Source organism: Polypterus senegalus, chromosome 11, assembly GCF_016835505.1.
Source record: "Polypterus senegalus isolate Bchr_013 chromosome 11, ASM1683550v1, whole genome shotgun sequence".
Taxonomy (NCBI): domain Eukaryota; kingdom Metazoa; phylum Chordata; class Cladistia; order Polypteriformes; family Polypteridae; genus Polypterus; species Polypterus senegalus.
The window spans coordinates 127480285-127492291 of NC_053164.1; the positions used below are offsets into that span (position 1 = coordinate 127480285).

The 12007-nt window shown below is 35.9% G+C and overlaps 1 protein-coding gene across 2 annotated transcripts in view; it reads left to right on the top strand.

Moving 5' to 3' along the window:
• ccar2 (cell cycle and apoptosis regulator 2) overlaps positions 1 to 10312 on the top strand; it is a 58194-nt gene extending 47882 nt beyond the window's left edge. For both annotated transcript variants that reach the window (XM_039769623.1, XM_039769624.1), the window contains exons 18-21: positions 1886 to 2009; positions 5113 to 5310; positions 5789 to 5994; positions 8272 to 10312. In XM_039769623.1, coding sequence (XP_039625557.1) covers positions 1886 to 2009; positions 5113 to 5310; positions 5789 to 5994; positions 8272 to 8322 — 579 coding nt within the window. In that variant the 3' untranslated portion in view covers positions 8323 to 10312. The remainder of the gene's footprint in view (positions 1 to 1885; positions 2010 to 5112; positions 5311 to 5788; positions 5995 to 8271) is intronic.
• The last annotated feature ends 1695 nt before the right edge of the window (positions 10313 to 12007 follow it).

Here is a 12007-nt window from a genome sequence, read left to right on the forward strand (position 1 = left end):
AAGTTCATTGGCAAACTTTAGTTGTGTCTTTGTTCTTTCTGGACAGTAAAGGCTTCCTCCTAGCCCATCTTCCATTTAATTTGTGCAGTATCTTTCTAATGATAGGCTCATGCACTTTGACATTAGCAGTGACAAGAGCTACCTGTAGGTTCGGTGATGATATCTGGGGCTCATACAAACATCTTTCAGCATCTTAGTCTGCTCTCATGCGGAACTTGCAGGGTCGGCTTGACCTGGACAAGTTGGCATTTGTATATTGTACTTGTAGATTGGCACTTGTAACTGATCTTCCGGACAGTGGAATGGTTGATTTCTAATTTGTTGGAGGTCTTTTTAAATCTCTTCCCAGACTCAGGCATCTGTAACCTTCTTTCTGACAGCCTTAGAGAGCTCTTTTGATCTAGGCATGGTAATAAATAAATCAGGTTCAAATAAGACAGATGAAAAAAAAAAAATAAGTATGGTTTAAATAAAACAGGCTCCTCCAGGATCCAGTCCTCTCTAATGATGATCTTATCACTTTCAATTGATCTGGTACACCTGATTCTAATTGTAAGTATTTCAAATAATGATAAATTTAGGGGTGCATTTACGTTTTCCACATGCATGAATTACATTTATGCTTATGTAAATTATACAATGAACAGGAAAATGTAAATGTGGTATAATGCTTGTTGTATTATGTCACTTTATATGTCACTATATGTATTGTTTAAATGAAGATCAAATCTTTATATATCCACATGTTAGAAAAAGAAGAAAATCTTTCATTGGGTATGCTAATTTTTTCACATAATGCTACATCTATTTTAACAACTTCGAAAGCGTATTTTTATAGAAATAATGATACCTATTAATAAAATGGAAAATAAATTGTCTTGTGCTTTGTGCAGTTTGTACAAGAATATTTTTAATCTTATACTGTACATCATAGCACCATCTTGCATAACTCAATCAATAAGCAGTATGCAATTCTTGGCATGAGAAGGGAGGTGCTAAGTGTGCTGCAGCACCCAAGCTCATGATCTAAATCATATAAAAGTAGTTTTAAACAGTGCTATAAGGGGCAGAAAGTTATCTTGAACGAATGTACAGCACATATTAATGAACAACAGACAACTATGACTGACACAGTGGAGAGCAAAAATAGCTACTGGACAGTAACAATTTCAATGTTTTCTATTTGTAGATATTGTTGTCTGTATATCCATTATCATACATGTTTAATCTACAGTATTTTATTAATAATAGAGCAGAGAACTATGTACTCATTTTGCATATGCAATGTCTCAGAATCATTCTTAATTTTTGATGGTGCTAAAAGTTGTTGCCACTACATACGTCTGTAAAGCAGTGAAACATTTGTTTTGGCAAATAGATTGTTGAGTATAGGAAGAGGCCTTGTTCTTTTGGCAGTAAAGCTGAGCCCTCTAGTGAACTAAGTTGAAAACAAAGTTAATTTTTTAAATTAAGTTATCACTCTTTGGATTAAAGGATGAATAGACAACCCTTTACTGGAATTGTGCCTCTTATTGAACTCTCCTTCTCCCTGAAAAGCTTGGAGAATATACAACACTCCCAATCTGTTAGTGTGTCTTGGACCGTCTGCACTGAATTTGCTTGGTTTGAGTGATTATGGATGTGTTTTCATATGCTCTGTGATGGGCTGGCAGTCCATCCAGAGTTGTATTCATTTTCTTATAATTAGAAGTATGGCTGAGAGACATGAGCACATTAGTGATTTACATTTACACAAATTATAAAGTTTTATTTGCTTGAAAAGATGTGCATAATCACCATAGTGCTGAGTGTTTGTGTTCTAGTAAAACAATTGCATTAGGACTAATGTAATTGTGTCACTATGTTTTGTCCCCCTTTCCAATAGGTTAAAGATCTACTATCCAAGTTTTCATCAGAGAATAAGTTTCATTACCGAGATTTAGCAGCTAGTTGCAATAATGCCACTGAGAATCAAGATAAGGATCTTACCATTGACTGCTTTGTGAAAGGTAAAATTAAGTGTTTTTTCTAATGTCATTCAGTCACACCTGAAATATGCAAAGGTATGCAAATATGCAACAATTATGTTACTTTTGTGCCCAGTCTATGATTAACTCTCAAACTTATCAAACTTGTCTAGTGCTTAAAACTAATTGCAGAACGGTCATCTAATTGAAATGAATTCAACACATTGTAACTGCAGCAAAGAAATGAACACTCTTTGTTCTAATTTTAATGGTGGTTTTATTTTAATGGTGAGAGACAGAATATCAACCAAAAATTCAGAAAAAACACATTACGCAAAAGTTATAAATTGTGTGACCACATGGGTACAAAGCCAATCTATGGGAGCCTTAGTTATACCTTTTCCATCGCCTTTTCCTGTAAGAAGCAATGTACACACTTCTCGCTATGCTGTGGTTTCTATTACACACCTGAAAGAAAGAGACAATATATGTGAAAACATCATCGCACTAATGCAATATTATTTGAAAACGAACAGCGTCAGATCGGGTATGAATTTATGCAGGAACTGGAAATTCTCTGATGCGGGACCTTCCCTCAGGGAAGAAAGTACAGTGTCAGGTGCTCATTCAGTGTAATAGGAACCATAGCACAGAGAGGTGTGTGCACTGCAACAAGTACACGTGTCGTAAATGAAGGAAGGACGGTCCTTGGGTGTGTGGGAACTGTTAATATTTGAATGTGATGATTTTATATAGCACGGAATGAAAATCAGCACTTCTTAGCATTGCACCATGCAAGCTGTCGTATCAATCGCCTTCTGTAACTTGCTTTCTTTTTTCTTCGGTTATACAGGTAGTCTTGAATAAAAGTGCACTTGTTTTGTTATACTTTTACACCAACATATGTTCCTGTGTTTGAGCATGCTGAAACGGGCATGCTCAAAAAATACACATGTAATGCCACGAAAAGTGCACACAGGCGCTTCATTTCGCAAACATTGGTACGAGAATGCAGTCACACGTACACTGCAGAGCTATAGCGCGTCTTTATGTGAAAACAGCCGTGTCAGATGGGGTTATATGGATTGATTCTGAACGCGACTGAGAAAGTGAAAAGTGAATTAAAAAAACAAAAAACAAAGCTAACCTTTACAAGGATCATAAATTACACCGGTTGTTACAGACTGAAATCAAATGTATGCTTTTATTCTAAAATAGTAAGACTAAGAGCAGTTTACTTCTCAAAACGGAGTGGTGCAGGTTCGAACTCGCGACCTTTTGGTTCCCAGTCGGCAGCTGATTCTATTGCACCACAGAGGCAGTCATAATAAATGGGTGTCAATGTTGCATGTTAAGGTGGCTTTTTATTTCTGCAGTTATATTTTTGAATAAAAGCGCAATTGCTGTGTTATTTTTGTACTTTTTATGAAAATGTTTCTTTGCTATTTGGACTTCAGGCTTCATACATTATATAGTTTATGTCTACATTTTGTCATCTACTACTAGAATATAAAAAACGTTTCTGTTTTAACAATGTGTTTACACAGATTACTGTAGAAACGGAACAGACGTGAAATGAGTGTGTTCCAAATAACAATCTATTATTTCCACTCTAAAACTCCACTTCACTCCCAGATACTCAATCAAGGCATGAGCTGGGAGAAGTTTGTGCACGTTCTAAGTCGGTGGGGGGATGGAATAGCCGGCTGCTTGCAGCCTGATTTTTATCAGCACATTTAGATGACAAAAGACACTGGTGGAGAGCTGTGAACGCTTTTAAGAAGCGATTTAAGATGGGACGGATTTACGAGTTTTTTCATAGGCTCTGGTTATTCTAGTGTTAATAAACTCCTGGGTTGCTTTGGCTGTATGTTTTGGGTCATTGTCCATCTGTATCATGAAACGCCGCCCAATCAATTTGACTGCATTTAGCTGGATTTGAGCAGACAGTATGTCTCTGAACACCTCAGAATTCATTCGGCTGCTTCTGTCCTGTGTCACATCATCAATAAAACACTAGTGTCCCAGTGCCACTGGCAGCCATGCACGCCCAAGCCATCACACTGCCTGCACCGTGTTTTACAGATGATGTGGTATGCTTTGGATTATGAGCTATTCCACGCCTTCTCCATACTTTTTTCTTGCTATCATTCTGGTAGAGGTTGATCTTGGTTTCATCTGTCCAAAGAATGTTTTTCCAGAACTGTGCTGGCTTTTTTAGATGTTCTTTAGGAAAGTCCAATCTAGCCTTTCTATTCTTGAGGCTTATGAGTGGCTTGCACCTTGCAGTGCACCCTCTGTATTTACTTTCATGCAGTGTTTTCTATATGATAGACTTGGATATCGATACGCCTACCCCCTGGAGAGTGTTGTTCACTTGGATGGCTGTTGTGAAGGGGTTTCTCTTCACCATGAAAATGATTCTGCAATCATCCACCACTGTTGTCTTCCGTGGACGTCCAGGTCTTTTTGCATTGCTGAGTTCACCAGTGCTTGCTTTCTTTCTCAGGATGTACCAAACTGTAGATTTTGCCACTCGTAATATTGTAGCAATTTTTTGGATGGGTTTTTCTGTTTTCGCAGCTTAAGGATGGCTTCTTTCACCTGCATGGAGAGCTCCTTTGACCGCATGTTGTCTGTTCACAGCAAAATCTTCCACATGCAAGCACCACATCTCAAATCAACTCCAGGCCTTTTATCTGCTTAATTGATAATGACATAACGACAGACTTGCCCACACCTGCACATGAAATAGCCTTTGAGTCAATTGTCCAATTACTTTTGAGCCCCTGAAATAAAGGGATTGTGTTAAAAAAATGCTTTAGTTGCCTTACATTTTTATGCAATCTTTTTGTTCACCCCACTCAATTAAAGCTGAAAGTCTGCACTTCAACTGCATCTGAGTTGTTTCAAAAGTTGTTGAAAATTAGAAAAAGTTGCTTCTGTCCAAATATTTATAGACCTAACTGTAAGTAAAAGTAGTCATAGAAAATTACCTTTTATAAAATACTGCTTTATTTTATTATCACAGTAGATGTAGAAGTAACTCGTGATATGTTGTTAGACTTTAAAGGGTAACATCACACAACAAGTATTCATAAATGTATCTTTCTTGGGAATCAGTGTTCTGCCTTTATTATTTCAGGAAACCTTGCTCTTTTGCCACCATTACCTGCAAAGAGAAGCATTGATTCATCTCACCATTTGGGAGATGAAACCTGTAAATTTGCTTTGCATAAGGGTGCTGTTGTCAACATTGAAAATCTGCTGCAGAAGCTGGAACAGGATGAGAGCACACGGGTCCATCTGGAGTGCAGAATTAATAATTTGGAAGCCAGGCTAGGTAAAAATACCATTTATTTTACATTTAGAAAAATACTATGTTTAATAGCACCCAGCAATACCTGTTATATCTGAAGTACTTCCAATTAATATGTTTTAGTGTTACATTATGCGTCCCTTGGTTTCCATCAGTTAAGTTTAAAATAGTTTTTTTTTTAGGTTGCTTGTGCCTAAGGAATTTTGTTTTATTCTTGTGTCCTTTGTTTCATTGGTTTTGTTGGCAATACCTGTGCCTTGGTCATTTGTAAGTGCAACAGTTTGTCTTCAGACCAACCGTAATAACTCATTTAAGTGCTAAAGGCATTCATTTTAAATGAATAATGATTTGTTTTAATAAATTGCATTTTGTTTCAGTATTACTTTCTGTTACTTATGTTGTCAATGGAAAAGAAAATGTTAAATTATTTCTGTTGTATGTATATGTGTTTACTTAACTAAGATTGCTGGCATCTTGAATAAGATTTTCAATGCTTACCTAGGGGAGGCCTTAGCACAGATAGCTACAGAAGAGGGGGAGAAGAAATCCTTGATTTCCAAACTGGAGTTTGCAGAGAAGAGTCTAACTGAAACACAAGAAAAACTAAGCAAAGCAGAAAAAAGACATTCAGGTTGTGAGAAACAGCTGAAGGAAAATGCAGGACAACTGTCGTTTGTTATTGAGAAGATGCAACGCATTTTGAACAAGGTGAGAATTTTTTTCATTTTTAAGAACCCCGTGGTTCTAGTATAGATAATATTACCTCATTTAGAATTAGCTTGTACACAGTAATGAATAGCTTTCAGGAAAAGAGTGTGTTCCATAATTTAATATGATTGCTGTACTTCATTCTCTCTTTTTTTAATTGCTTGGTACCAGTGAAATGTTTGTCTCTGTCTTGTGCAAGTATACAGTAAAAGGATGTTTTTTATTACATTTTATTGAATTTATTTAAGCAAGTAACATTCTATATAAGCAAGTCAAACTTGACAAAACTAAATTCAAATCAGCCACCACCCATGAGAAAGAGAGCAAGGCCAACAGCCAGAGTAAAACTTTAAGAGTAGAATAAAAGGGGAAGAGAATTTTTTTCCTCAGTATGAATGCTTATTCTAAAATGTTACTGTTTACATCCTGCCAGGTTTAAAACAATTTTGAACAGTTCCACTAAGTGAGAATTAGATTTTTTCCAATTTCAAATAATATATAACATCAGTTACCCACTGACTTAAAAAAGGTGGGTTAGGATTCTTCCAGTTAAACAACATAAGTCTGTGTGCCAATAGTGTAGTAAAGGCAATTACAGTTTGTTTGTCCTTCTCCACTTTAAGCCCATCTGGAAGTACACCAAACACAGCTGTTAATGGGTTAGGAGGGATAGAGACGCCAAGGCTGTCTAAAAGGTATTTAAACATTTTGGTCCAGAATGATGTTAATATGGTGCAGGCCCAAAGCATGTGGCCCAGTGATGCTGGAGCTTGATTGCAACTTTCACAGGTTGGATCTTGCCCTGGATACATTTAGATAATTTTAAAAGAGACAGTTGTGCTCGATAAAAGATTTTAAGTTGAATAATTGTAAGTTTTGCGCATATGTAGTTAGAGTGAATTCTGTGCATGGCTGCCTTTCACTCCTTTTCTGAAATGTTGAGTAAGAGATCCTTTTCTCACTGTAGTCTGGGATCTTTGAAAGGAAGGGAGTTTAAAATGTTATTATATATTACAGAAATGCTGTCTGAGCACTTAAGACTGATCACAATTTCTTCCGGAATAGAAGTATGTAGGAGGTGAGGAAAATTGGTCAGATTTTGTTTAGCAAAGTTGCTAATTTGGAAATAGTGGAAAAATTGTGTTGAGGGAAAGTTAAATTTGGAATGTAATTGTTCGTAGGATGCAAAGACGTTATCTGCGTACAAATCTCTAAGTGATTTAATCCTGAATATTTTCCAAACATTACAAACTGTGTACATTTGAGAGGGTGGAAAAAGGTGGTTGTCGTGCAGAGGTGCCACAGATAAAAGTTTCTCTGTCTTGAAGTACTTCTTAGATTGATTCCATATTCTGAGTGAATAAAGCACAATTGACTTTAGAGTAGTGATGATAACTTCTATTTACTGGGGTACAAAGCAAGCAATATAATGAAGTACTGCAGGATCTTATTTCTATTGTGGACCAAGCCTGTGTGTGTCTATTTGTGTCAATGTCCAGGTTTTTATTACTTGTATATTTGCCAGCCAGTAATAAAATGGAAAGACAGGTAGAGCCATGCCACCTTCTGTCTTAGATCTTTGTAGCATCGTCCTTTGGATGCAAGGATGTTGTCAATATTTTTTTTACCAATGCATCCTTTTTTTATGAACTGCCATTACCTTACACTTTTTTTGCTCTTTTGATTTTGTTTGAAGCAATAAGACAGTTATTTTGTGTTTTTATGGTAAGTATCCATTTTGATGATAGTTATAGATTTTAGGGTATGTCTGTTATTGCACAAGGACTTACATTTATCTGATGTTTAGTTATTTAGCTATTATTATTAGCTTATTTTCAGTTTTATATGAATACCCAACCCTTCATAGATGTAGACCAAAATGTTGAGAGATTCTCCTGTCACTATGCATAGATTTAGAAACTTTGTTATCAAATTAAAAAAACAACCAGTAACAAAGTAGTTAATTATATTGCATAAAAGATTTCCATGAACTAATGTTATGATTAAAAAATGGTTTACATATGAAATAAACAAAAATAATTATGCCTCTAACATTTTTTGGGTTAATTAAAAATTAAAAGTTCACCTCCACTGTTATATCAAACTTTGACCTATTTATAAAAATTGCTTGCATTTTCTTTGAAAGTATCTTTTATAAGCTGCTATATTATAACAGGTTTATTTTACTTGATATTCTACAGGCGTAGTGCCTCAAGTACTAACTATCCACATGACCCTGTATTGATTAATTTTTGTTATCTTCCATTTTCTGTACAGACTAACAGCATGGTTGAGTCAAAAAATGAAGAAGCAGAAAAGGAAGTATAGTCATCTTGGGAGTTACTTTTTGTAAGATCCTGTATTCTTCCAGCCAACAGACCATTAAACCTAAGGACGATCTGGCAGAATAAGAGTTGACCCTGGTAGCCTTGATGTATTCATTTTGGAGCTGTGCCTTTTAACAGAATGGAAAGAAAAAGGGATCTGAACAATTATGAACTGCACAGCTACAGAGACTTTATTAATGTGGCCTCTTTTCCTCTAGGTGATGGGGAAGGCTTTTTATTTTTGTTTTATGTGTAGATTGTTCTCCTTCAACCTCGACTTGTTCACTTCCAAAAGTAAGGGAACTGTCAGGTTGTCTATATCAGGTGGTAAATTGAATTTTTTTTTTTTTTTAAAGGCCAATAATCTGCCAAGATTGTTAAGCAGGAATTTCTCCTCTTATAAACTGTCATTCTTATAGTACACTACAAAAAAAATGCTATGTGCCCAACTGTGTAGCTGGTATAATGGATTTTGATTTACAAGAACTGGAATATACTTACATCACTTTTGGCTAGTTAGGAGATGCATCGCAGTATGTGGTCTTCTGATAAGCATGCAGTACACTTTGGGCCTGGGGTCTTGTGCAGGGCAGATTCAAAAGAAGTGCTGCCAATGGGACGTTCTAGCTTTTTTTCCCCCTATCTTTTAGGTTGGTTGCGTGTTAATCAACGTCTTAATTATGTGAACTGGTTGCTGCTATGTCAGAATGGTATTTATAGGCAGTATCTTTGTAAAGGCTTCAATTTTTAACTGAAATTATTTTTACTTAGATCAATGTGATATTTATATTATTTTGAAATTGCCGAGATATCTTGGATTAATCTATCATGTTGCTTTATTTTATTTTATTTTTTTGAGTTTTTGTTTAATGTCAGAAAATACTTTAAATAATAATGCCTAACCCTTTGTAATTTCAGGCATGTGCACTTGTTTAAGGAAAGCGTGCTTTTAGAGAAACAGTGCAGAGTGTGAAGGATGTGACACACAGCTGCTATATCTTCATATAAGTGGACTTTCACACTTCAAATGTGTCCAATTTTAGCAGTACTCATGAGCCTTTATAGAGTGTCTAAACTCTCTGTGTAATCGTTTTTTTTTTGTTTGTTTGTTTTTGATTGTGTTCCTATATAATATTTGGTGAATTGTTAATTTGTACACAAAATTATTCTATGGGTGATGTAAAAATACAAGTTCCATACCACCAATTACTTTTTTACTTTCAATTATTAGAGTGGAACCAGTTTTACAAGTGACTTCCATTCTAGGCCAGATAGTTTTAAAATTAGAATGCCAGCTTTGGTCTTTGTCTGATAAATTTGACTGCTACCTTTATGTGATGGTACTTATTTATTGGAATGTTGTCATATTTGTTTCACAAAGTGTTCGCTTCCCTCTTAAAGTGAATGTTTTAAAAAAAATACTTTAGGCAAACACCTCAGGGCAACTTACTGACTTAATGTGTCTTCTTGACAAAGACAAATAATATAAATTTGCACTGTATGAAGCCTTCTCTTTAAATATTTGATTAATCTTGTTGAGTGAGAGAGGCGCTATGATGGCACAATGGTTTAGCACAGTTCCAGATTTCTACGATTGATTCCAGGTATGGTTAATGTCTTTGTGAGGCTTGCCTTTTTTTCTTGTGGGTAATCTTGTTACTTTTAACAATGCAAATAATTTGGGACCATACAATGAACGTATGTGAGTGAGTGCAGGCGGCTGTGCATTATTATCTGTAATGGAATGGCACCCTGTTTGTATCATACCATGTGACCAATTTTGCCTTTGTAGGCTTCAGCTCTCTCTAACCCTGCATTGGATAAAGTGATTTCTGGGTGGATGGATGGGTTGGTGGGTATAGGATATAGTAATGTGATTTAATGATTTTTCTAGTCAATGATTTTAGAAATGTGTAAAAAATGTTTTTGTGATGGTTATATTTTTCCTGCTAACAATATTACCAATGATAAATATAGTATCAATTTGCTGAGCCTATTTAATCTAGTTTTTGGTTTGCTGGCAGTATCAAGTACAAAGCTGGAACACATGGTAACAGTACATTACATGCATGGAAGAGGCACAGATAAAGATTAAATCTGTCTCATTTAGTACAGAAACAGACGGCTTAAAAATAATGTTTAAAAAAAAAAAAAGTTAATATTTGAATGCTGGTGCTAGAACTATCTTCAAGGACTTGGTCAAAGTTTAGTTATCACCCTGCTGAGTGAGCCTTCTTTTATAGTTACACCAGTAACTGCGCACTGCACGATAACATGCAGTGAACACACTTGACTTGTGCATTCATTGTTTTCATCTTCTTTCTCTGTACGTTTAGCATTCGTTTGCTCAGAGGTTTATGCCCTTGCTGCTTCCTGAGCAGCTATTCTTTTCCCCCTCCCAGGCCCGCTTATTCTCTTTTTTTGTTGGCATCTTTTCATGTTAAAACTGATTAAGTCAGTATTTGGGTTGCAGTTACTTAACACGTTTTAATTAATTTTTCACTTAAGCTGCCACTTCATTCTTGAGGCAGATTGAAGACTTACTTAAGATATGAAGAGGTAGGGGAAGTGACAGCGAAGGTAGTAAGAATGAGAACAGTGCCCGTACACATGTGCCGCCCTGCTGGCCACTACCGAGAGTTGATTCTACGATAAAATAAAACTAAAAAGAGGAATATCCTTTGAGGTCAATCATCACCCCGAAAGTGGATAGTAGACGTCAAGCAGTATGTACGGTTTGCAAGCTAAACGGACAGCCACGGTAGCGTATTCTATAAGAAGATAGTCACCCAGTGCAAGAACCTTGAATTCTGAAAGGTCTGCACAGAATAAGCAGCACTTTTGGATATTCAGGAATCTTCATACTCAGTATGTTTTTGGCAAGCATGTTTAACCTACGCAGGCTCCAGTGTAGTGTAGCCGTCTTGAGAATTATGCAGTCATTGTGCATAAATATTGGTCCTTGAAATCAGTTTCCATTTTACAAACCTGAGACCGAATTGCTATGCCAAGCCGAATGGCCTTTGCTTCAGTTTGATAAACAGAATTAGTTATGAGCTATGTGATGGATACTAGCAAAAATCACTTTAACAAACAAGATGGATCATTTATAAAGTGTTCTGCTTGTATTTACTGAAATACAATGACAGAAGGATATTAAGGCAATAGTTATCACCCAAATTACTTTTTAAAAGTGCATATCGAGTGGTAAAAAGTGGCATTAATTAACTGGACACTAATCATAGTTAGTTTCCTAGCATTCCCATTGACCCATCACAGGAAGTTCTGTGGCTTTGAACAAATTGCCGTGGCTATGATGTTGTTGATGATACAAACATGTATCTGTCGATTGCAGGCCTGTTAAGCCTGCTAAAAGTTCCAGAATGCTGCAAGATAATTTGTCTAATTTTGTATGTGTATTTGCCCCATTCTTTATTTCTTCTTGTTTATTTATAAACACCTGTTTATTATCTCCAAACAATACAAAAGACAACCTGAGTTAAAATAGTTCAGTTTTTAAATGATATTTTTATTTACTGAAGGAAAAAGTCCACCAACGCTTACCATCTCTGCGAAAAGGTGCTTGTCTCCGTAGTCACCCTGTCAACCAATGAAGAAAAAGACATTGCATTTTTTTAAGTGCTTTTCAATACATTTCTAAACACTTTATATGGAGAGGGTCGAGC